Consider the following 26535-nt stretch of genomic DNA (forward strand, 5'->3'; position numbering starts at 1 on the left):
ATTTCGTAGCCAAGAGGCCAAGCGGTGCTTTGAATCACCGCTACCACGCCGCCAGGGTCTATCCAAGGAACAAAGTAAAGTTTAAGCTCTCCAGATGCCTTAGTAGAGGTGGGAACTGTGAGAGCTCGCTGACCACATGGTGTCTTTGTGTCTCTGCTCTTGATGATGATATATTTTTTATTACGTTCGCAATAAAAACGAAACGTAAAAATATCTGACAGTATATAGGATTACTCTTGGCAATATAAGAAAAAAGAAATACGCCTGCAACCTTTCCTTTTAGGACCAACTATTGACACAATTGGCCCTGAACCGCTTGCGTTGAACCGGTAACCGCCACATGAGAATATGGTTTCGATCCCGGTTCGGGTTCAATATAAAGCGTTCGATTTCGGTTTCGGTTTTGTACCGGTTCGGTCGAAAATAACGGTTTTGTTCCGGTTTTCGGTTCGGGTTCGGGTTCGGTTTGACACCCTGCATTTAATACAGTTTATGAAGAAGGAGAAGAAAGAAATTACTGATGTTATTGCTTAAAAGAAAGAAAAGTGCACCCTCAAAGTTCTTATACGTAAAAATTGTAAAATAAAATGCACGAAAAAGAGAGTTGCTGATGATATCTTTCAGTGGAAAAAAATATGTGGGACAAACAGGCCGTTGCATCAATGACCGCTTACGAGAACATGCCTTATCCTTATTGAGATCATGACCAGCCGGCCATCTTGCAATACATGCAAGGGACTGTATGTGCTCAGCAATGTTTAGCCAAGCCGAAATCCTAAGACGTTTTAGGCCCAAAAGAACACGCGAGTTGTACGAATGCTCAAACAATTGTGTCTCGTGGGGCTGTGTGTGGTGAGTAGTACGTTACATAAGGCGACAATCGAAAGTTCTGAAAATATAAACAAGCCTACCGTAACGATCCTGCCGTGCTTCGGGGCCTCAGCTTTCATATTTTCACCAATAATAAATTTAAAGTGTGTTTTGGCGGAGTGTTGGGGCGAATTAATAACATTTCGTCGAAATGTAGAGGATCTATCAGATAAATCATTTTGCCGCAATTTAGCGAAAATGGTGGAGCAATCACAACACTGCATATCGGTTATTTGCTTTGATTACTATGACTTACAATACGAGATGACGACTTATACGGAAGAAAGACACGTTTTAGGATGATTGACTCTACAGGGTGATTTCAGATAAGTTGGACCAAAGGATGGCTGGTCGAGATTGTTAAATCAACTGATGTTTTTAAGTGCTATTGTATAGTGTCTGGTATAAACGAATCCAAACTTAGTTTTCACCAGAAAAATATTTTGGGACAGAAAAAATCGCAAGGCATGAAGAGGTGGACAGTTACATTAACGCGCACTGATGGAGGGGGCACGTTTCAGAGTGAATAACTGAAAAGATAACATTAGGAGAATTCTAATACTTTTTAGACGTAAACTATGGGCACACTTTGCTTGGAATATAAAGTTATAATATTTATTTAACTTTTATTTATGTTTCTAAAAATTGCCAAACATGCGTGTTCGAACGACAAGTGGCAAACTTTGGAGACCTGTATCTCATGAAATAATTTAATCATTATTATATTATTGGCAGCTAACATTCTACTTATATATGGCTATTATTAAAAAATAAATAAGGTATCTGACTGATACGCTAGTCAGGATATATTTAGGCAAACATGGGAAAAAATTAAAACAACAAAAAATTCCGATGCAAATAATATAATAATGATTAAAATACACACTCATTTATATATTTTTATTCAGATGAGGCCATTGATAACTGTAAAAATTGTTCACACACTTCAGTTGAGGAGAAACTGCTGTGTAGAAAGAGCTATCATATTACGAACTAGTGATCCGAGAAAAGATCCTGCAGCCATCGGCCACTGGGAACTTTGTTTACTTTATTTGCCTACGACTTTATACGCTCCTCTTTCTTACCCTCTATCTCCATATCTCTCTCTCTCTTATATATCCTTTACTTATATCTAGAATAAAAGCATATTCAAGGATTCCCTTTGAGCGTAATAGTGTCTAGCGGCGAAGATCACGATTATGGCGCAACAGTTGACGCAACCAGCAGGCGACACTCGTCGCTAGTTCTGGAAAAACGGCCAATACAATTTATTTTCGCATTTCCCCGCTCGCTGTCAAGGATGAGGGGGTTCGCTTCAACCAGCAAAATATGACCGCCGATGCCTGTTTACTGAGCAGTCGTGCCTGTCTCCATCCCACTCGCTGGCTTCGCGGGCGATAATATCAGGCACAAAGAGGCACACGGACAGAGAGCAGAACCCCCAGATACTCGAGCCCCGCCTAAATGCAATAAAGCGTGAACACTGTCGCCATGTTAACCTAGGAAACGTTAATAATGCGACAGTGTTTACGTTTTAGGTAAGGAAAAGCATGGCGTGTGGCATGAGCTGGATCCTCACATGAGGTGCAAGGTGAGCCCTGAGAACGTGCCTGCTGCCCCAGAGTACTTCGCTATAAAGACGAGCTACAATGTTCGCATCAAGGTCCCAACCAGAAGGACGATCTCTGACATGCTCGACGGGCAGAAAAAGTTCGTGCGAAAGCGCTTCCTGACTGGCGCAATCCGAGAGGCCTTCCCTGTATACAAAGACAGGCATCCTCATTCCGGCGTTGGGCTAACAAAACTTTATTCCTTGCGACCTAGATGGGTCAAATGTATTCCACACCAGGAAGTGTGCGCTTGTGTGCGCAGTACCAATTATTACATTTGTATTGCCGCAGTAGAGAACGTTACAGGCTCAAAATTCAACGCTGGTGAAATGAACTCAGCATTTCTGTGCGACCCACTAACAAGTTTGTGTCTTAAAGGAGACTGTGATCACTGCCCGAAAGGCCAGTCTCTTACACTCAAGGAACTTTATATCCCAGAGTATGAAGAGATTGTGCTTACAACATAGGAGCCCGACGATCTTGTAAAAAAAGAAATTGTATTTAGAGACTTTCCTAAAAGTTGTTCAAGTAACGGTTGAAAGTTGAATATTTCACAACCATATCCGGCAAACGCAAGATAAAGCGATCTACTATGAAAAGCAGCTGCATGCAACGCAAAAGCATCGTCTCTCATTTTGAATTTGCTGAAAATCGGACCATCGTGCTTTCTGGCAAAGTTAACTCATACCACTGAAAAAAAGGTTGCGATATTTACATGTGTAGTGACGACGAGAAAATCTACAAATTGCGTTGCTATCATCAGGAAGGACCTGTGTGACGACGTCGCTCTCACGTGCTCGGCTCTAGAAAAAGTGAAAGAATCGGTTGAAGATAACGTTGCGGTATACTCGCACGTGACGTACGTAAGTGACGGGACCGCCAGTCATTTTAAGAATCGGTACCAGCTTCACCAGTTTGCACAGAATGATTGCCCGCAGGCCCAGTGGTTATTTTCTGCATCTGGACACGGAAACATGCGTGCGACGTAGTTGGCGGACTCTTGAAACATCAGGCCACGCTGAACAACCTGACAGAACGTACAATAAACGCAATTCATTTTATTTTTTTTTTAATAATAGCCTTATATAAGTAGGATATTACCTGCAAATTATATGATGATTCAATTTTTTTGTGAGATACAGGCCTCCCAATTTCGCCATTTGTCGTTCAAGCAGGCATGTTTGGCAATTTTTAGAAAACTAAATATAATTTAAATAAATGTTAATATTTTATTTACGAGCACGCTGTACCCATAGTTTAATTTTAAAAAGTATTAGAATTCTGCTAACATTATAATTTTAGTCATTCACTTTCAAACATGCCCCCTCCATCACTGCGCGTTAATGCAACTGTCCGCCTCTTCATGACTTACGAGTTTTCCTGTCTCCAAATATTTTTCGGCCAAACTAAGAATGGATTTGTTTATACCACAGGCTACACAATGGCATATAAAGACATCAGTTGAATTAAAGATGTCGACCAGCCACGCTTTAGTCGATCTTTTCTAAAATCACCCTACAATCAAACTTGTTGCATCATGGTCATTATATTATAATATAGAATTACCCATTCTGCTAGAGGTCAAGCACAATGCACGCAGGACAACTAAAAAAGTCGGGCTGTGTGTGACCTCATCTGGCCTCACAGGTCTAAGGACAGCATAAAAAATCAAAGCCGTTTACAACTCCCTGTAACGCCGAATTAGAGCGCAGCTCTTGAGGAGGAGGAGGAGGGAAGGGTACTAAGGGAAGGGCATACCCCTCCTCTTCCTCCTTCTCCTCCCTTCAATCTTCAATCTCCTCTGGCGGAGGGGGGCACCTGACCTCAAGGGGGGGGCTCACGTGACCTCACGGCTACGCCGACGCCGACGCCGCTCGAGCCGGAAACGGGTCCCTAAGAGCTGCGCTCTAAAAAAAATCCCCGAAACCCTGATCATTTTAGAGCGCAGCTCTTAGGCCCCCGCTTCCGGCTTGAGCGGCATCGCCGTCGCCGTCGGCATCGGCGTAACCCGTGGAGCATTATGGGGCGCGTTACGTCACTGATGACGTTACCAGTGACATCATTGATGACGTCCTTAATAATGACATCATTAGTGACGTCATTGTGATAACGTCATCCTCATCGTCATCATCACAATTACGTTACTGATGACGTCATCCATGACGTCATCAGTTACGTCACTGGTGATGTTATTGTCACGTGACCTCACAGAGGTCACGTAACCCCCGTGAGCTCACGTGACCCTCGTGAGGCGACGACGACGCCGCTCGGAGGGAGGAGTAGCAGACAGGATGAGAAGGTGAGGAGGAGGGAGGAGGGTATGCGCTCCCCTCAGTACTCTTCCCTCCTCAAGAGCTGCGCTCTAATTCGGCGTTACAGGGAGTTGTAAGCGGCTTTCATTTTTTAGCTCTCTGCACAAATTTATACACCGTATCTGCCATCATATTTACCTAAAAGCTGACCACTCCTTCCCCATTCTGCTCTGCAGTGACAAGAAGAAAGGGGCGTTGGAAATCCTCGAGCGCACACGCTCGGCCATCCGCAAGGTTCTCCCCTGCGACGTCCTGGAGCCTGGAGTGCTCCCGGAGGAACACAGGGAAACCTTCGACGTCGTCCTCTCCTCCGGATGCTTGGACTCGGCCACAGCAGACCACGAATCGTTCCGAAGGGCGCTTAGCAACGTGGGAGATCTCGCAAAACCTGGCGGCCTGCTTGTCCTCGTGGGCGCTGGCGGAGTAAAGAGTTATCCTGTGGGAAACGTTGACTTTCCCCACGCGAACCTCACGAAAGATGCGTTATATCAAGCCGTAGCAGATGCTGGCTTTCAGATGAAGCTATATCGATTCGTTGCGTTTGGGGCTACACTGGGCAGTCCAGACGTATTCCGATTTGTCCTGGCGGCTCGTAAACCCTGATTCGGCTCATAAAAATGCGCTTCACTTTGTGCGAGATAATTCTGTGTGCCAGGTGTTGCCATTTAACTCTCAACATGCGTGCCTGCACAAATAAATATTTAGTGATTCCAACTTTAATTTTAAATCGCGTTGAAGTAAAATCACCTTCTATGTGAAAGTCCTTAGAATATTAAATAATATCTGATTTTAGAATTCCAGATATTAAAGACTACGATAGCAGTAAATATGCTGTTTCCGAAGTTTCTGCCTCATTTGTCCTTCCACTCACACGTGGAGGCACAGTTTTCAGTGCCCAATTGTTTTACCTTGTATACCCGTAATCACGTATTAAACTAGTAATATAAACGCAAAACACAAAGAAGGGGCCAGTAGCCTCTACATTCCCGTTCTCGAACCTCCTTTCCGTTTAGTTTTTCTAATATTTGTAACCACGTCACCATGCTCGTCAAACTCCAGGTAGAACAGTTCTTTGTGCTAACATTTGATCTCTGGCAGTTTAGGGTTATGAACGCCCCAAAACGTCAAGGAATAATTTTGACTTGATAAACTTAGTACGTGTGGCTATTTGGCCCCGGAATGGCCATGCAAGTGCCACAGTTAGGCTTCACTACCAGGTTACTCTCCTGTCATCTGCCCTGTTTGGGCTTCAGTTCCCCAGAAAATGAAAAAAAAAGCGCTTAGTTCGTGGTTCTTCCAATTTTATCTGGAAACTTTTGGCCTAAAAAGCCTCCACTGCTGGTTTTTTTGTTGGTGAGTGGCATTTTGTGCTCATGTCTAGTACTTTGGAAATTATCTGTAGTACTAGATAAAAGTCATAGACGAGAGAAGTTCCTTGGCAATAACTAACGCCATTGAACAAAACCCAATTAGGCTTACCGCAGGTCCGGCCATTGCCAAACTTCAGCCGAGTTCAGCGTTTCTCAGGTCTCTTGTCTAGAGATATGGTCATGAATGAGAAGTGATGAGGCGGTGAATGACTGAGTAAACTGAACGTTGAATGGGGCGCACTTGTGCCCCCCCCAAAAAAAGGAATAGAAGAAAGCAGAGTGTCGCGGGCGTCCAAGTCGGCGTGACAGCAGAGTCGAACGCTGGGGCGAAACTGACTCCGGCTATCCACGCGGGGTCCCTTTTGTACACTCGTGGACTTCTGCAACAATCGGCCTAGAAAATTTGGCGCGTAGATCATTCTAACCTAGAACAAGCCCAACACGGTTCTCGAAATTACCAGAAATCTAAATTGACAAAATAAATAAAAGACGCGGCGCTCTCAGGAATCGAACCCTGGGCTACCGCACGAAAGTCTAGTGCGGTAACCACTCGGCCACGCACCCTTTCTTTTTCTTCTTCTTTATTGCCTGTTTTGACAAGAACAACTAAAAGCACAAAGGCACAAACACACATTGACCAATGTTAAAAGCGCGCTGGCCCGTAATTGGGCCTCGCGGCAACATTAAAATCTTTCTAGACAGACCAACCTGTCCAACATTAACGTCCAGCCCGGTGGATCAGACAGTGCACGGCATAGTTCACGTATATAAGCGGCGCTTTCAATGAGGTACTCTCGTGCAGGCCGAACCTGTGCGTCCGCGTTGTTAACAACCGTCCTCGTCCTCCAAAGACTGTGGAGGCCAAGGAGCATAAATATATCGTAGGGAACACCGCCTTCGTTATCTACAGGTAGAAACCGTATGCCATGCGCTGTGAGAAGGAAAACTTTCTTGAGGGTTCGCTGCAGGATGTCCCATAGGAAAACCGCATCCCAGCATTCTAAAAATACATGTTCTATAGTTTCAGGCCTTTTACAAAGGAAACAATCAATCGACCATGGCACAAAAAATCCTTTCCCCTCAAGCCATGGTTTGACAGGTAGCACGCCGCAATGCAATTGAAAGAAAAACGACTTAAAATAAGGTTTTACCGGCATTCTTTTAACCCTATTTAAAACATCGTGCCCTGCGCCCTCACAGTAACTCGCCACGCACGCGCTCGCTCGCCGACGCGCGTGGCTTCACTCCCCCCTTTAAAAAGGCATCGTCTCAATGCCACCTGAAAGGCAACAAAACAGAGCAAGACGAACAAAAAAATGGGAAAATACGGAGCTGGCAGAACACAATCCTATCAAGCGTTGCACATGATCACAGTTCACAGTGTTATGGTGCGTAGTACGGCTTGAGGCGCACGACGTGGATGACTTCCGGTCGTAGAGGGCGCCATGACGCAGTCCGTGTTCCGTCGGACATCGCCTCATAGTTCAAATCCCCGAGTCGACGAAGCACTTTGTAGGGTCCGAAGTAGCGCTTCAGGAGTTTCTCGCTTACACCGCGTCGTCGTATCGGGGTCCAAACCCACACACGGTCTCCGGGCTTGAAACGAACGTCGATCCGGCGAAAGTTGTACCGGGTAGCGTCGACACGTTGTTAATCTTAAATTCGGATGTCGGGCGAGTTGGCGAACTTCTTCGGCTCGTTGAGCAACCACCAGGGCGTTCAGGATCCCATCGTCAACTGGTTCGTGGGGTAGCATCGCGTCGAGCATGGTCGTTACTTTTCTGCCATGCACCAGCTAAAACGGCGTTACTCCTGTCGTCTCTTGCACCGCCGTGTTGTAAGCAAACGTGACGTAGAGTAACACCTCGTCCCAAGTCTTGTGCTCTACGCCGACATACATGTAGATCATGTCGGGGATAGTTTCGTTTACACGTTCTGTTACTCCATTTTTCTGCGGATGCTACACAGTGGTTCGACGGTGGCCGGTACCGCTAAGACGAAGGATCTCTTTCGTCAGCTGGGCCATGAACGATGATCCACGGTCTGTAATGAGGACTTCGGGGGCACCGTGCCGGAGGACAGTGAACTCGATGAAAAACTTAGCGACTTCCACAGCCCTACCTGATGGAAGGGATTTCGCCTCGGCGTACCATGTGAGATAATCTGTGGTGACGATTATCCAGCGGTTTCCCGACGTAAATCCATTCCGATATGCTGGAACGGCCTGGACGGGGGAGCAATCGGATGCAGAAGCCCTGATGGCTTCGTCGGCGGTGTTTTTCGTCGCGGACACTCGTGGCATGGTCGAATGCAGAGGTGAACAGCCTTCGGTAGCCTCGGCCAATAGTACTTTTCTCGAATCCTGGCGAGCGTCCTGCCGTAGCCACGGTGTCCAGCCTTTGGGTCGTCATGGCATCCTTGGAAGATTTCGTTTCGAAAGCTGGCAGGAATAACCAACAGCCATGCTGTGTTGTTGTTGACGAAGTGCTCCTTGTACAGCGCTCCTTGCCGCATGGAGAAGGTATGCAGGATTCTAAAGAAAGCACGGAGAACCGTACTCGCTTGTCCCTCTAAGTGCTCGATGGGCGCTCGCAGTTCAGGGTCGTCTCGTTGGAGTGTTGCCATGCCGCTGACGTCCCAAGCGCCATGAAAACACTCATCGTCGTCTTCTTCGATACAGGCAGGACCGGCCTCGGCAGGAGCTCTTGACAGGCAGTCGGCGTCATTGCGCATCCGGCCGGAATTGTACACAACGGTCATGTCGAACTCCTGCAGTCGTAGGCTCCACCGGGCGAGGCATCCAGAGGGGTCTTTCAGATTCGCGAGCCAGCAGAGCAAGTGGTGGTTCGTGACCACGCGAAAATGTCTTCCATACAAATATGGGCGAAACTTTGTTATTGCCCAGACGACAGCGAGGCACTCCTTCTCAGTTGTTGAGTAGTTCCTCTCCGCCTTAGACAGCCTCCGACTCGCGTATGCAATGACTCGCTCTACTCCGTCCTGCCTTTGAACTAGTACCGCACCAAGTCCGGTGTTACTGGCGTCAGTGTGGATCTCTGTGTCAGCGAACTGGTCGAAATGGCCAAGGATCCGGGGCGTCTGGAGTCTTCGTTTGAGCTCATCGAATGACCGTTGGTGTTCTTCTGTCCATTCAAACTTTACGGCGTCCTTCGTGAGGTGCGTAAGCGGTGCGGACAGCTTTTCGAAGTCCCGAACAAACCGTCTGTAGTAGGCACAAATTCGGAGAAATCTTCTCACAGCCTTTTGGTCAGACGGTGACGTAAATGCAGATACGGCACGGGTCTTCTCTGGGTCAGGAAAAACACCTTTGTTGTTCATGACGTGGCCAAGGAACTTTAGCTCACCACAGGCGAACCGACCCTTTGTTGGCTTGAGTGACAGGCCGGCGGTCTTGATGGCTTGAAGCACGGCTTGAAGTTGTTTCAGGTGTTCTTCGAAGTCCGGTACAAATACAACAACATCGTCCAGATACGAGGCGGCTCTGCCATTTCGGACCTGCCAGCACGGCGTCCATGACACACTGGAAGGTGGCTCGTGCTGAACAAAGACCAAACGGCATCACTTTGAATTCGTACAGTCCGTCGGGAGTGACGAAGGCAGTTTGCTCCCGGTCGCGTTCGTCGACTTCAATCTGCCAGTAACCACTCTTCAGGTCCATCGACGAAAAATATCGGGAGTGGCGCAGTCAGTCCAACGTTTCGTTGATTCGGGGGAGCGGATAGACGTCCTTCTTAGTCACAGCGTTTAGTTGACGATAATCCACGCAGAACCTCAAAGTTTCATCCTTCTTCTTTACAAGGACGACTGGGGACGTCCACGGACTTCTTGAGGGTTGAATGATGTTGTCGACGAGCATTTCCGGATCTTGAATTACCTTCCTTTAATTTAAGGAGACTCGATACGGCGCCTGGTGGACAGGGAGCGCGTCATCGTCGGTAACAATGCGATGTTTCGCCATTGGGGTTTGGCGAACTTTTGACGATGTGGCAAAACCGTCACTGTATTCGGCGAGGAGATCAACCAGTTGCCGGCGGTTAGAACCTGGGAGTTCGGGGTCAATGTCGAACTGCTGCGGCGCCGTGCTCTTCCGCTGTGACGACAAGGTTTCCCCAGAGATTGCGGTGACCACGGCTTGCGTTTGAAGCTCGCCGATGTGGCCTAGGGCTGTACCTTCGTTACGTGTTGCGGCTCCTCTCGAAAGTTTGTCACGAGAGCGGTTTTACGTCCCTCTAGGAGATCCGTTACGCCTCGTGCGACGCCAATTCCTTTTTCGAGAAGCAGTTGGGTGCTGCCTTCCAGAATGGCTTCACCATGTATGGCTACGTCAGTTATGGGTTGGGTTGGGTTTTATGGCGCAAAAGCATCTTAGGCTATGATGCGCCAGGTACATACACTATTGCAGATAGGGTTTCGAAGAAGATAGAACTTTAGTAGTTGATGATGGATTAAAATTATGTGTATGACTTGTAAGTAGTTATGAACGTGAAGTTGGGGTGTAAAATCATAGTCGGTGTAAAAGGCCGAAAGCTTTCAAGAAGCTAAAAACGCAGTGATAAGGAACTAATGGTTCGTTGCCAAGCGAAATAGAGAGGTTTAAAGGCGTGTGCTTTTTATATAGCTGACAAAAATGTTTCCGTCGGTCTAGGTCGTAGGGAGGGCATTCTAGTAGAATGTGCGCGACAGTTAAAAGATTATTGCAGTGCTCACACTCTGGGGCTTTCTCCCTGCACAAAAGATGGCCATCGGTGAGGTGCGTATGTCGTATCCTTTGACGACACAGGACAACCTCATAAAAGCGCTCACGGTTTTGTGCACCCTCCCACTCACTAAGCAGTGGCTTTGCAGTATGCAGCTTTTTATTTACTTCTTTGTCCCATTCTTGCTGCCACTTCTCTCTTATACAATGCCTTAAAAGGCTGTGACAGTCTTTATATGGAATGTCATGTAGTTCGACTTTTTCGTCACCAGCAGAACTGGCTACAAGGTCTGCTTCCTCATTACCCGGTATACCAACATGGCTAGGGACCCAGCAAAAGACTATGTCAATATTCCTTTTGGAAGCATCGATGATTTTATTCTGTAACTCTAAGATTATTGAGTGTTTAGAGGTATTTAGTGATGAGAGCGTTCTCGGCGAACTAAGTGAATCAGTATACATAACTGACTTCATGCTCTTCGTTTCTACATGACTAACTGCCAGGCGAATATCACATAGTTCAGCCGTTAAAATAGTGGCTGTATATGCAATTCGTTGCACATAGCGAAGAGAGGGGCCAACCACGGCACATCCAACGAACGTTTCCGTCTTGGTGTCATCTGTGTAATACGAGCTGTGTCCACAGTATCTACTCTGGATTTCCTAAAATTCCTGTTTTATGCATGCTGGTGGGGTGTCTTTCTTGCTGTGCTTAGTCAGTGAAAAGTCACACAAAATGAGGCTATATTCCCAAGGAGCTATTGCTTGAGGTACGGGGGTCACGGGCATTGTACAGCTCAGTCCAACCGAATCTGCTGCGGCTGCATTTCCTATACTAAAAGGCGGGATTACAGAGGGCTTGTTGTCAAAGGTGCTCTTAAATCTTGTTTCTTCCACAACCTCGCGTGCAGGATGCAGGGTGAATGAACCTATTCTAAGGGAATACATAAACCCCAAAGCAAACCTTTGCTTTTCTAGAGACCATTCATTTGTCTCTGCATAAAGGCTGGGGATGGGCGACGTGCGAAATGCACCTGTAGACAGTCGCAATCCCTGGTGATGAATAGTGTCAAGCATTCGGAGAGCTAAGGGCCTTGCCGATCCATATACACAACTACCATAGTCGAGGCGTGAGCGAACCACCGAACTGTAAATTCAGAGAAGACGGAGACGATCAGAGCCATATGGAGGTATGAGGAAGGACTTTAAGAATGTTTAGTGCTTTCTGGCATTTTACCTTAAGATACCTAATATGAGAAAAAAAGGACAGTTTACGATCAAAAATAAGCCCTAGAAACTTCTGTTCCGGTTTCGTTGGTATTGGAGGGGAGTGCATGGTCACCGATGGGTCTACTTTACCTCCCCGTAAGCGAGAAAAACAAACACAAACTGTTTTTTGTTTTTTTTTTCTGCTGAAAACCTAAAACCGTTTTGATCAGCCCACTTGAGCAGATTGTTTGCTGCTAATTTTATCCTACGTTCACAAAAAGCAATGTTACAGGATGAGACGGATATCTGAAAATCGTCAACATAAAGTGAATACTGTACGGGTGATGGGATGGCCCGGGCTATTGAGTTTATTTTTATTATAAAAAGGGTGACACTCAATACGCCTCCCCGGGGAACGCCGTTTTCCTGGCAGAACTCTCTAGAGTATGTAGGGCCTAATTTGACACGAAAAGTACGTATCGCCAAATAGCTTTTTATGAATGCTGGCACCCTGCCTCGAATGCCAGGGCTATGCATATCTTGTAGGATGCCATGCCGCCAAGCAGTGTCGTAAGCCGTTTCTAAGTCGAAGAAGACAGAGAGGCAGTACTGTTTATTTACGAAGGCCTCACGGACGGTAGACTCCACGCGGACAACATGGTCCAATGTAGATCGTGACGAGCGGAAAAGAATATTTTTTGGAAAATATTCTAAAAAGAATATTTTCTAAAAATAAAATGTTCTTTTTAGAAAAAGAATGTTTTCTTTTTCTAAAAAGTACACGAGTCGCTCGTTAAGAATTCTCTCCAGAGTTTTGCTAAGACAGCTTGTTAGCGCCATTGGGCGGTAACTGGATGCACACGATGCATCCTTTCCAGGCTTTAGGAAAGGAATGACGGTTGCCACTCTTCCAAGATGATGGAAATGTACCCTCCTGCCAAATGCGATTGAACAAATAGAAAATTATCTCGAGTGTGTTAGGGTGAAGGTGAGTAAGCATATGGTAGTGAGTTCCATCCGGTCCAGTAGGTTTAGTTTCATGAAGTACCCGTTCCAGTTCATTCAGCGTGAGAGGCAAGTTGTAAGCTTCTCTAGTGCCGCCGGATGTCCGCACAGATTGAAGTTCTGCTTGTCTCTTATGCTTCAGAAAAGCAGCTCAAGAATTCTGAGAGCTACAAACACGTTCAAAGTGTTTTCCAATGAGATCTGCCTGTTGTTCTAGGCTCTCAGGGCACAGCCCGTTTTCGGGAAGAAGCGGTACTGAGTAAGCCCGATAATGCCCATTGACTTTATGTACTGTATCCCACACTTCCTTGGTGGTGGCGATGCTGTTAATAGAGGAAGCATAACCTTAGAAACTTTGACGCTCAGAGATGCGGCGGATGTATCGCGCATGAACCTCCATCCGCTTGAAACTGATGAGATTAGTCACTGTTGGGTAACGTCTAAATATGCCCCATGCTCTGTTCTGCTTTCTTTTTGATTTTTCACAGTCGGCATTCCTCCATGGTTTAGGAGGGCGAGGTAAGCGAGATGAAGTCATAGGGATAGCTAAAATTGCAGCATTGAGGATGTGGGCGCTAAGCAAATTGGTGATTTCATCGATGGACAGTTCGTTAAGCGATGTACAAGCGAGCTGGGTTGCCTGGCTGAAGACAGACCAGTTTGCTTCATCAAACTTCCAACGGAGAGTTCGTGTAGGCACTGTAACAGGTGGGTTTAGTCGGTTCAGAATGATAAGAAAGTGATCGCTCCCATAGGGATTGGGATCGACAGCCCAGGAAAACAAAGGAAATTATGTTGGATCGCAAAGAGAGATCAATAGATCTAAAAGAATTAGTGGGGGCACTGAAATAAGTAGACTGCTTTGTTCAGCAAGCATATAGCTGTCGAGGAAAGAAAACGCTCTATCATCGAGCCACGTGTATCTCGTCTTCTACTACCCCAAAGAGGATTATGAGCATTGAAGTCACCGAGAATTAGGGCAGGTTGGGGTAACTGGTCGTGAAGTGATTCAAGCTCTTTGCGGGAGACAGGATAGCTTGGGGGAATGTAAAGCGAACAGACGGTTATTAAACGGTCCGGCAGAACACGAACTGCCACAGCTTCTAGAGTGGTAGTCAGCGGGACCTCAACACATAAAGTACACGGCTGGACAACTGTAGCTACTCCACCAGAACTGTGAGATAGAAGAGGTCTGTCCCTGCGAAAAACCTGAAAGCACCTTAGGATATTAGAGTGACTATTGTTTAAGTGTGTTTCCTGCAGACAAAATGCTATTGGGTGATGCTGGTCTATCAGAGAGTACACGTCGTCGTAGTTTCGAAGCCCTCCTTGACAGTTTCACTGCAGGAATGTTGCCATCATGCATGAATTAGAAGAAAGACCATGCATCTAGATTCTAGACCTTAAAATCAATTTTGATGCGGGGCGTATTTTTCTTTTTAGATGTGTTCTTCGGCCTATCTGTGTTACCACAGGAGGTCGAAGCTTAGGACTCCGAGCTTGAGTGGGGCCTGTCGTCCTTGGACTTGGGCCCGCTCTCGTCCATCGGCTCGTCTGGGGCTAGAGTTCCTGTATATGCTACCTACGGTAGCAGAGTTGCGCATTCAGCCTCGGCGCGTGGCCGTAGCGCCGGCTTTCCCGCACGAGCTGGATGCTTTGCTCCTCACGTGACTAAATTTGGCAAATAGCGGCGCCGCGCGCGCCGCCGTGCATGGAAAACAGGAGAGGAGGAAAAGGAGGCGGAAAGCAGGGAAACATACGCCGGGGCAAGGGAAACGTCGGCGGAGCGACCGTAAAGGTGGCTTTCTTGCATGGCGCAGGATGCTTTAATTGCTCCTCACGTGATGGATCTCGGCGAATAGCGGCGTGGCGGCCCGGGGAAAACAAATGCGCAACTCTGGCTCCCGTAGGGAGCCTATACAGGAACTCTATCTGGGGCCATCTCGGGCTGACCTCTAAGGGCCTGTGACCCCGACGGCTCACCAGGTTTTTGGGCGCCTTCAGAGGGACTAGAAGGAAGTCCTCGACCTCGAGGCACCTGGGTTTTGGATGGCGAAGGTATTGAAGAACCCTGCGCTTGAACGGACCCCAAAGCGATAGGATCCAGATTTCGTTTTGGGGTTGAAGTGGTTTGCGCCACTCCGGATGGGATTGAGGGGGACTGAACGGGGAGACGCAGGTCTCCCGTTGACGTCTGCGTTCCCGTTGACGCCGTCGACCGCACCGGTCCCCTGCGCGTGATTTTGGCATAAGAGCCTTGAGAAATAAAAGAATATCGTTTCCGTGCACGTATATTTACAGTTTGGAATTTTAGCATTATGGAACGATAATAGGTGAAATAAAAAAAATAAAAAAAAAACTTTTTTATTTGTTGTTTAAATATACTACGGTTCCTGGAGAAACTGTACAGCTAGTGGCGCGCTGGGATGCGCGCTAGACGTTTTTCAAGCTCGCCATGGCGTAGCTCTTCACTTAACACCTGCCACAAGTCGCGGTTTTGACTGTATTCAAGTTGACCGAAAAGCGATTTCTCTACCCGTGAAGCATAACTTCCAGCTTAGTGAATATCTGCTGTACAGATATTAATTCAGGACGACAATCGCATGCCGTTCATTTCATTTATTCAACCCTTAAAGGCCCAGTGGGCATTACATAAGGGGGGGGGGGGGGGGCAAAGAATATAAAATCAAAAATACAAAACACCGCAAGAAGCGAAAAAAAACCCATCAATTATACATTTGTACACGCTATAAAAATAGCAGGGAAAATCCACACAGAAACAAATGAGGTCAAAAATCACCAACATATCGTCTATGTAAGCACTCGACAAAAAAAATAATATTAAAAGAATAAAACAAAGTAAGAAATATATAATAAAATATAAAAATAAGGTAGCCAACTATGAAAACAATGTAGAAATCGTCTCACGGAACAGGCCGGTGTCACTAATGTCGACTATGGTGTTGGGAAGGTCGTTCCAATCGCGGATGCCTCGCGGGACAGCGGAGTTAATAAACGCATTAGTTTTACCGGTTAGGTGATATTAGTGGTTCGATGGGAAGATCTGTTAGGAGGCTCAAGAAAAGGTATATTATTATCGTGATAGTAGAGCTTATGAATGAGGCACAGAAGAGCAATTTTACGGCGGTTTTCGAGTAGAGGGAGAGAACACTGATTTTTTAGAGAAGAAACACTTATGTTATACGAATAACTCGATGTTATAAAACGTGCCGCTCGATTTTGGACGGCTTCGATACGTTTGGTTAAGTAGACTTGATGGGGGTTCCAGATTGGTGAAGCATAATCAAGTTTTGGGCGAACGTAAGTTTCGTAGGCTAGTTTACGGAGTTGAGGATGTGCTGCCTTGAGGTTACGCTTAATGTATCCGAGGGTTCGAGAAGCATTAGCAATTACGTTGTTAACGTGGGTGATCCATGAGAGGTTAGAAGTGAGGTGAACTCCCAGATATTTGTAAGAAGAAGCAACGCTAACAGGCGTGTTACCAAGAGAATTGGGGAATGAGGAAAGGGGTTTTTTTGCGAGTAGAATTAAGTAATTTGCATTTTGACGTGTTTAGGGGCATTAACCATTTGTCACACCAATTATGAATATTGTCGAGATCTCGCTGAAGGATTAGATGGTCATTTGGATGATTAATTTTTCGGTATAGCACACAGTCATCTGCAAACAAACGTATGTTAGAGGACAGCGAATTAGGAAGGCCGTTAATATAGACAAGAAACAGAAGAGGCCCTAAGACGGTGCCTTGGGGGACTCCCGAAGTTACGTTAGAAATGCCAGATCGAAAATCTCCATTGACAGTAAACTGAGAACGGAGAGAGAGAAAGTTTCGAATCCACGAGAGAGTTAGAGAATCAAGATTGAGCAAGGAGAGTTTAGATATTAAACGACAATGAGGTACGCGATCAAATGCTTTGGAGAAATCAAGAAATACGGCATCGGTTTGAGAGTAAGTGTTCATATTAACATGAAGGTTATGAGTGAATTCGAGCAGTTGCCTATCACACGAGAAGCCTTTTCGGAAACCATACTGATATTCATAAAAGAAATTGTTAGATTTAAGATGTGATGCAACATGAGAGAATATTATATGTTCCAACAACTTTTATACAACACTAGTTAGTGATATGGGACGGTAGTTTTCCGCTGAATGACGATCGCCGCTTTTGAAGATCGGAACGACCCTCCCAATTTTCCACTCATGCGGGATGCAGCCGGTGGATAATGACTGTTGGAATAATAGACTGCATATTTCACCTGCAACTTCCTTAGTATTTTTTTAATATCTTTGAATTAATTGCGTCGACTCCGGCAGAGGTGGAAATCCCCGGTGGTGTTATCAGGATAGGCTCCATATACCTAAAATTGAGCTCTGGTACGGAAGGTACGTTTAAAATATCCTCGTTCGTAAACGTTGATGAAAAGAAATTATTAAAAACCGAGGGGCATTCGGCATCGGGGATAATATTACCGTCAATGCTTGTCAACTGTATTGAACGGGATGGTTCATTAGGGGAAATAAGCTTCCAAAATTTTTTTGGGTTGATCTTTAATATTGTTGGGAGGTCGCAGCTATAAAATTTGTTTTTAAAGAAACGTAAACTATTAATATAAAGTTTGGCCGAGGCGTTATAGTTAGACCAAGCAGTTTCAGAATTATAACTTTTTGCCACCTTAAACAGTCTTTTATTTTTATTACTCATTGTGTTCAGAGTTTTATTATACCATGGTTTATTGCTGTTGGTACGAATGCGAACACGTGGAACAAAGGTAGTAGTAAGTTCGAGTAGCTTATTTTTAAAAAGACTCCAGTTGTCACCAACTGTACGACAAGAAAAGCCCATAACATAAGATTCAAAAAACTCCAAAAGACCAGCATTAATCTTATCGAAATTCGCCTTATTGTAATCCAATATAAATTTGGAACCAGTAATATTCCTGCTAGGTGCAAGTGATACAGTCATATGAATCAGCTTGTGATCACTAAACCCGTCGATGACAGAGACAGACTTAACTATCTCAGGGACTGATGCCAGACAAAGGTCAAGAATATTGTTTACACGTGTCGATTGATTTATCATCTGAACAAGGTTGAAATCAAGAGTTAGATCGACAAACATCTGCGCTTCTTGGGAGGATGAACTTAGAGTAGACCAATCGACGTTGGGAAAATTGAAGTCGCCGAAGAGAAAAATATCGGCGTTGGGAAAATCGGCTTTTAAAACAGATAACACTTTCTGCAGTTCACCACAAAACGTTCCATCGCAATCGGGTGGCCTATAACAAACGCCAAGAAGACACATCGTCACGTTTGAATATACCGAGACTCAAAGAATTTCAAGATGACTATCTACATGAACACTGTTAGTACGTAGGTCTTTCTTTGTCGCAATTAACACCCCCCCTCCCCTTTTATCTAATCGATCCCGACGATAAATCTCAGAGTTGAAACTGCTATTGAGTACTTCGTCATCATTGTGTTCTGGCTTCAGCCATGTTTCGGTTAGTACAAGAATATCTGTCTTGCTATCAGTTATGAACGCGCTTAGTTCGTCTCGCTTGGAAAGAACGCTGCGTATGTTAGTGAAAGATATAGATAGGCTTTCCCCACGTCGTGTGTTTGCAGAAAAAGAAGGCTTTGTACAGCGCGCGCGATTAGAGTTGCACTTGCGTTGCTATCTGGATTCCTTGACAGAACCAGAAGCGGGGTCATATTCAAAAACCTTGTTATCGATTCTTAGCTTGTCAAAGCGAAGTTTGAAAGGAACCTGTTTTACTTTCGCGAATTCAAGCAGTTCATTTCTTGCGGTACGCACAGTTAAAGAAAAATCTTCCCTGATGGCGAAAGACGAGCCCTTTAATTTGCACCCCGAGCTCAATATACCTTCTTTGTCTTTAGACCGCAAAAATTTAACGATAATGGGACGATCTTTGCCGGGTGCAAACCTACCCAAGCGATGGGCCCTGTCGATAAGATCAGTTGTAAGATCAATACCAAGTTGCCTCATACAAAACTCGATGACTTTAGCTTCGGGTGCGTACCACGATTCATTTGGATTATCTGCAATACCGAAGAACAGCAAATTACAACGCCTAAGTCTATTTTCAGCGTCGTCGCAGCGGGCTTGTACGTCGTTAAGCTTAGATGTAACCGCTGTCAAATTCTCAATTGGTATGGCATTAGCTCCAGCTTCTACTGTTTTAGACTTTTTAGACGTTTCAGTTTCAATGGCAGTAACCCTCGTGTATAACAGCCGTACATCATTCTCTGTCGCTTTCTGTTTTTCCCGGAGTTCCTTTACCTCGGCAAGCACGGCGCTCTGCCCTTCCTCTATTCTTTGAACGGTAGCGAGTACTTTTGCGAGGACGACGTCTATGCTTGCTAATTGGACTTCATCGAAAGGCCCGGGATTTGATTCGACATCGCCCGACAACGTTAACAGAGCATTTCTCAAAGCTGCGGACATGGCCGCCCGACACCAAAAGCACACAGCACGAAGACGACACAACCAATCGTTGGGGCACGATACCACTAACACGAAAGAATTCGTTGATTTTGAGGTTTCTAAATAACTAACCTGTAGCAGAAAGATGCGTGAGTGCTCCATCATCGACGTGGCATCGTGCCCCAAGTGACCGGCGTGGTAGGCGGGCTCTTGTAGAGGACTTGTTATCGTTGGCGAAGACCAGTGTTGCCAGCGCTTGAACTGTAAATCCACCAAGATCGGTTGCGGGAACTGTTGATTTTCCCGCGCTGACTCATGGAAAGCAGGCCCAGTAGCGTTTCGGACACGTTCCAGTGTTCCGAGCACGTAGTCGTCGAAGTCGCCGGCGGTGGTCAAAAGCAGGATCTGTAGCAGAAAGATGCGTGAGTGCTCCATCATCGACGTGGCATCGTGCCCCAAGTGACCGGCGTGGTAGGCGGGCTCTTGTAGAGGACTTGTTATCGTTGGCGAAGACCAGTGTTGCCAGCACTTGAACTGTAAATCCACCAAGATCGGTTGCGGGAACTGTTGATGTGCGAACAACACAAATAGAAAAACAAAGACTGCAATAGAACTACTGGCTATGACGTGCCCCGCGGGGAAGCAAACACATGTCTTTTGGAACCGCATTGGAGCGGCTTGATTTATTGCCTTTCAAATATTAACGGCATGATCCAGCCCATAGGCGCAGACTACGGGGGGAGGGGGGAGGCATTGGGGCTCGTGCCCCCCCCCCCCTGGTGAGATCAAGGGGGGCAGAGCCTTTCCCCCCCCCCTCCCCCCCGGGCCATGACCCTTACCGAGCATACCGAGACGCTGTTCACGTGCCATGTAACAAGCTTCTAGTAGTGACATGTAAACAAAATAACGCCCACCTTGCCTTTATTGACAGAATACATAGGAAATGGAATCCCAGCGTGCTTTCGTTAGCTTCAATCTCCAGTTCTGGCGAGAAGGTAACGCGGCATCGATCGCTTTTACGTCCGCTTGATCTGCTTCCTTAGCAGCCTGCCATCTTGCGATGTCCCACCAGAAAAAGAAAAAATATAAACAAAACAACCGGAAGTCCATATGGAGGGCGCCTGCTCCATCCGGAGCTGTTCAAAAAGTCCGTTTAGTAGCCACTCCGACGGAGTCGCTACTAAAGATTTCATATTTGTGCTCGTCGGCACGTGCACCGTGGTACCGGCGATGAACACACGGCTATGCTCTCACGGTGATTGACATTGACACACAGCGACGGACACATTGCGGTATACATATGCTGTGAAATGTACCCCCTAAAATAAACTACTTGCCGATGTAAAAATAATTGCGCAGAAAAGCACCCCCCCCCCCCCCCCGAGAAGTTCTCAGCCTGCCTCCCCCCCCCCCAAAGGTCCTTCCAGCCTTCCACAACCTCTCAGAGTGTGCAGGATGAACGCTGCGCGATATCTAAAGTAACGACAATAAACTTCATTGTGATGAGCATCTTTCCTGTTTCGCGTCTGCACGACATTGACTAAATCTCGTGTACCAAACGACATTGCCAGTTTTTTTGTTTTGTTTTTGTTTTGTTTTTGTACAGGCAATAATAGTGTAGCTTGCGCCTTAAGCATTGTCTTAGTTCCTTCGAGAACCCTAGGGAATAGTCACTTTTATGAGACACCTCAGACTATTAAGAGTTGCATGCTTTCCTGGACAATAGTCAAAAGTGTGGAAGTTGATGATTCAGCACACTGATCAGCTAGAACACTACTCCAGTTATAGTCCCGAAGATACTGATACAATGAATAGTAATCACCGTTGGAGTAGGAAAACCATGATTGTGAATGGAAACTTCGCTTGGCAAGGGGGAAGAAAAATGATACAATAAAAGGTTGATGATAGTTATCCACCCGAGATACCAGAGCTTTGGCAAGACTGATATCAACCACCGAAGTGACCACGGCAAGGTAAAGTATGTTTCCACAACAGTTGCGTACAGTATTACGTTGTTCAAAGCCACTGAAACGAACGAAGTCTAACAGACAAAGTAGCTTTAACCTTGTGTTCGTATGACTAACAATCTGCCTGACTACCAATCGTAACCAGAAAGGTTGAAATCACCATACATGTGCACTCGAAATTTATAGAAGTCAATTCTTTCTTCCAGGAAGTTGATCTGCTCACAGAAAATGATGTGATCAAACGTCGGCGGAAAATAGTAATTGCCAATGAGAAAGTTTCTACCATCGGTAGACAGTACTTCAATCCACACGCTCTTAGGAAAACACTTGAGATCACTCCTCCGATGAACTTTCAAGCTCCTATCTGCAGCAATCAATACACTTCCCCCCAAGCTCTTTCCAGTTTTCACATACTCACGATCACGTCTATATACTTCATACTTGGGTGAATTAGAACTAGAAATTTCATCGAAAAGCCAAGTTTCTGTTAGGCATATGATTGAGTACGTGCTTGACATAGCCTCCGAAAAAAAACTCGCCGTCCTTATTTCTCAAACCACGTACATTCTAATAATAAATGGTAGACTCATCATGCATCTTTTTCGTTTGTCCTCAAAAACCCAAAAAACTGCCTAAAGAGACAGCCAATGGGCCACACACTCGCGTCATTCACCTTGCCAAAATCGTCCCAGTCTACAGCGATGTGGAACGATGCATAGATCACATGTCGAGACGGAAGTTGGGTACAGATACGTGTTTTGACGACGTTGCTGAGTATTGCTGCGATGTCGTCAACAGTGGTTGTAGGGTCAAGCCGAGACACAAAGAGCGCCCTACTCCTCCGATGTCGAGGTACAGCCGTCAGCTTACTTGTAGAATTCGTGCCCGTGGCGGGCTTCACCCTCCTCTTCTTTTGTACAAGGGTGTATCCGTCTTCGTCAGTAGTCGATGGACTGCCGCGGATACCGGCGGTCAAAGCTACCAAGGGGTCCCCATGCTCCAGGTTAGGTGCACGGTTCTAAACTGGTAGGGGGCGTACTTGTCTCCCTGCTTGCATGTCGCCACCAGTCGTAGTGGTCCGAAGCGTGGACGCGTAACTTGTAGGTCTAGCTTCGAAATTTGAGGAAGTCGAACAAGATGTCTCCGTCACATTAGTTGTAGTACTTGGAGTCGCTGACATATGACTTGCATGTGCAGCTTCTTGATTTGACAAAGCGGAGCGAGGAGGACCAGTGCCTATAGGGACTTATGAAGGAGTACTGCATCACGGGCCAGTTGAAGGTGCAGCTGTTCATTGTCTGCTCGCAGGGCCTGTACTTCAAATGAGAGAGCATCAACCTTCCGGCAAAGCTAAAGGATGATCGTGCAGAGGTCTGCGTTGTCTCCAAGTCCTTCCTCCTTGTCAAATTGTTCTTCGCCTGCATCACTACTGGGATCCACACAACAGGGTACATCGTCGGAGCCAAGCTTAGCCGAATCGAGGCCGGGCAGTTTGGTGCACTCGTAGCACTCATAGGTGCTGACTCCGTTCTGAACGAGAAGTTCATTCTCCGCAGCGGAAATATTCATACATCTGCAGTGGAACCGGCAGTTGCAGGTCCCAGTACACGCAATATATTGCTGCCGTCCATGGATGGTGTCGTGTACGGGTCTGTGGTGGCTTGCCGGCCACGAGACAGTGCGATGGTCCACGCGAGCGCCGGCTGCTGCGCGAGCCAGGCCTCCTTCCGTGTGCCCCCATTCGGTTACGGCTGCTTAACCTAGAGCACGTACACAACGTGCATGTACAAATAAACCCTTGGTCCTCCGTGCTTGACGCACCCGACGCCTCGAGTGGACTACTTTACACTGGCGACGAGGTAAACGTGAGGTCTCGGCAACGACAGCGCTCCACCGCAGCAAGTATGACTGCGCATGCACCCTTCGAAGAGTTTACGCCATATGACCCTGCGTCCTGGCCACGTTATATCGAGCGCCTGAAATTTTACTTCTTGGCGAACGATATCACCACGCCAGAGAAAAAACGAGCCGTTCTCTGCAGCGTCTGTGGCTCAGCCACATATGCCATCTTGCGCTCTCTCTGTTCGCCAAGAGCTCCAGTTGAAACACCATACAAGGATATCATACTCAAGCTTCATGAGCACTTCGCTCCCCTGCCGCCGGTAACCTTCGCGCGATTCCAATTTTTCAAGCGGTGCCAGCGTTCTGGGGAGTCTATGGCAGACTTTGTAGCAGATCTCCGACGTTTGTCGTAGCACTGCGAGTTCGGTGAGATGCTTGACGACATGCTTCGTGACCGCGTAGTTTGCGGCGTTCAAGACGACGCGTTGCAGCGACGTCTACTCGCCGAGCCGAACCTAACACTGTGCAATACCCTAGACATGGCGAAGGCAGCGGAACTAGCCAAATTCCAGACCATCGAAATCCGTACCTCTGTTAAAGCGGAGCCTACGGCGGTATTAGAAACCTATCGCGTGGGGATCGACGCAACGTCAAGGTCGCCGCGTGGAAGCACCGCACCGCGCGCGTCAAGCTCTCCGCCTACCGAATCCAGCTGCACAGCTGAAACCATGGACGGCAGCCTGAAGCCAGGTTCGAGGTACATGCTGGCGTTGCAATGGAGCGCATGACGCAAAAACGTGCGTCTTCGTTGGGGCGGTGTGCCACTTCTGTAATAACAAGGGCCACATTGTCGCTGCGTGCCGCCAAAAGGAGAGAGCCAAACGTCGACGGTCAGCAATCCGCAACAACAGGCTGGAGACGATGGACCGGTTGAAGAGAGACTACTGTGTCTTCGCCGTGGAGCCACCCGTATTTTGCGAGGTGGTAATCAACGGCTGCAATCTGCGGATAGAAGTTGACCCCGGGTCGGCTTTTACGGTTGTCAACCCGCGTGTGATGCGCCAGCTCCGCATTTCCAAAAGCAGCCTCAGGCCGTGCATCTTCCAACTGCGCTCTTATACACGGCAGAGTCTTCGGATTCTCGGAAAAGCAACAGCGGACGTTTCCTTCAAGGGCAAAAGCGTGGAATTGAAGCTTCTGGTTGTAAAGGAATTTGGCGTCAGTCTCTTAGGGCGCGACTGGTTCCGGTCCTTGGGCATTTCCCTGGAGGGTGTCAACCATGTCGACGCCTCGTTGCAGCATGTTCAGGCAGCCACAGTCCATAATGTGATGGACGAATTTTCTGAGCTGTTCCAAGCAGGACTCGGGAGAAGCAAGGGGCCGCCGGTTCGTGTAGATATCGACCCCGCCGTGAGTGCCAAGTTTTTTAAGGCCCGCCAGGTGCCACTTCCGCTGCTGCCAAAGGTCGACGAGGCCATCGATAAACTGGTGGAACAAGGAATATTTGAGCCTGTTCGTCACTCCCCCTGGAGTGACTCGCCGAACATGATGGTGTTCTAGTGTTCCTCGACGACATTGTGATTGGTGGTAGAAACAGTGAAGAACACGAAGCCCGCCTCCGCGCCGTGCTGAAGAGAATCAGTGATGATGGTCTCCGCCTGAACAAGGGCAAGTGCAAGTTCGGAGTGCCTCAAGTGAGGTTCCTGGGGTACCAAGTTGACAGGGAAGGCATACATCCTACGGACGACAAGGTTCTGGCCGTCAAGACCGCTCCTGAACCGGAAGACAAACAGCATGTGCAGTCTTTTCTTGGCCTCTTAAATTTCTATGGTCGGTTTCTGAAAGGGGCCGCTCATGTTTTGGAGCCTCTTCATCGGTTGCTGGACAACGGTGCTGCATGGAAATGGGGAAGGGAAGAAGCGACAGCTTTCCGACAAGCCAAAGATCTATTACAGTCGTCCGCGGTTCTAGCACATTATGATGTCGCCCTTCCCTTGGTATCGGCCTGTGATGCTTCTTCGTATGGCTTAGGATTCGTCATGAGCCATGTCTCACCGTCGGGTCAAGAATCTCCAGTAGCGTTCGGGTCAAGGACAATGACACAAGCAGAACGAAAGTACTCACAGACGGATCATGAGGCTTTGGCTGTCATAGCGAGAGTGAACAAGTTTAATCAATTTCTGTACGGACGGCATTTCAAGATTTTTACGGACCACAAGCCCCTTCTGGGGTTTCTGCACCACAACAACCCGATTCCCCAGGTCTTGTCACCACGCCTTTTGCGCTGGAGCCCGATGTTGCCGCAGTACGACTGCGAGCTCATTTACCGACCTGGCCGGCAGATGGGAAATGCTGACCTTTTCAGCCGCCTTCCGCAGAAGGTTCAGGACTTCGAGGTACCTCCCCTTAATGACGTTTTGCTCATCGAATCAACCCCCGAGGTGCCTGTCGACTCAAAGAGGATAGTTTTCCTAACAAGGAAGGATCGCGTTCTCGCCCTCGTACTGCGTTGGATTCTGCATGGCTGGCCATCTGAGAAACCTTCCAAAGTTTTCTGGCCATACTACGATCGCCGTGACGAACTGTCCGTTTACAACAGTTGTATCTTGTGGGGCAGCCGTGTTATCGTACCACCACTTCTTCGAGAAGAAGTTCTGGACCTACTTCACGGTGGTCACCCTGGCGTGGTGAGGATGAAGGGCCTTTCAAGGGGCTATATATGGTGGCCCCTTTCAAGGGACATAGAGCGACGAGTGCGTTGCTGCTTTCTGTGCCAGGAGTCACGAAGCGCGCCAGCCCGCGCACCCATCCACTACACGTTGATTTCGCGGGCCCCTTCCAGGGGGAGTTTTCTTCATCGTAGTAGATTCGCACTCTAAGTGGTTGGAAGTTCAACGAGTCAAGTCCATCTCAGTTTCGACAGTGATCGCAGCTCTACGTACGCTTTTCGCTACGCATGGATTGCCTGATGTTTTGGTGTCGGACAACGGTACTGCTTTCACTTCAGGGGATTTTAAAGAGTTTCTTCGTAGAAATGGCATCAGCCAAGTCCTTGCGGCACCCTACCATCCCTCCTCGAACGGGCAAGCCGAAAGGATGGTTCAAGAGGCCAAGAAATCACTGAAGAAAATCATTCGCGGAGACTGGTCAACCCGTCTTGCCAGGT

The 26535-nt window shown here is 47.2% G+C and overlaps 1 protein-coding gene across 1 annotated transcript in view; it reads left to right on the forward strand.

The window, feature by feature from the left end:
• The window catches only part of LOC120844742 (nicotinamide N-methyltransferase), a 71778-nt gene extending 66159 nt beyond the window's left edge, over window positions 1-5619 (forward strand). Inside the window, exon 5 of the mRNA XM_040216672.3 lies at window positions 4969-5619. Within this exon, the coding sequence (XP_040072606.2) occupies window positions 4969-5395 (427 nt within the window). The 3' untranslated portion in view covers window positions 5396-5619. The remainder of the gene's footprint in view (window positions 1-4968) is intronic.
• The last annotated feature ends 20916 nt before the right edge of the window (window positions 5620-26535 follow it).

This window comes from Ixodes scapularis, unplaced genomic scaffold, assembly GCF_016920785.2.
Source record: "Ixodes scapularis isolate PalLabHiFi unplaced genomic scaffold, ASM1692078v2 PGA_scaffold4__175_contigs__length_147842914, whole genome shotgun sequence".
Lineage (NCBI taxonomy): Eukaryota > Metazoa > Arthropoda > Arachnida > Ixodida > Ixodidae > Ixodes > Ixodes scapularis.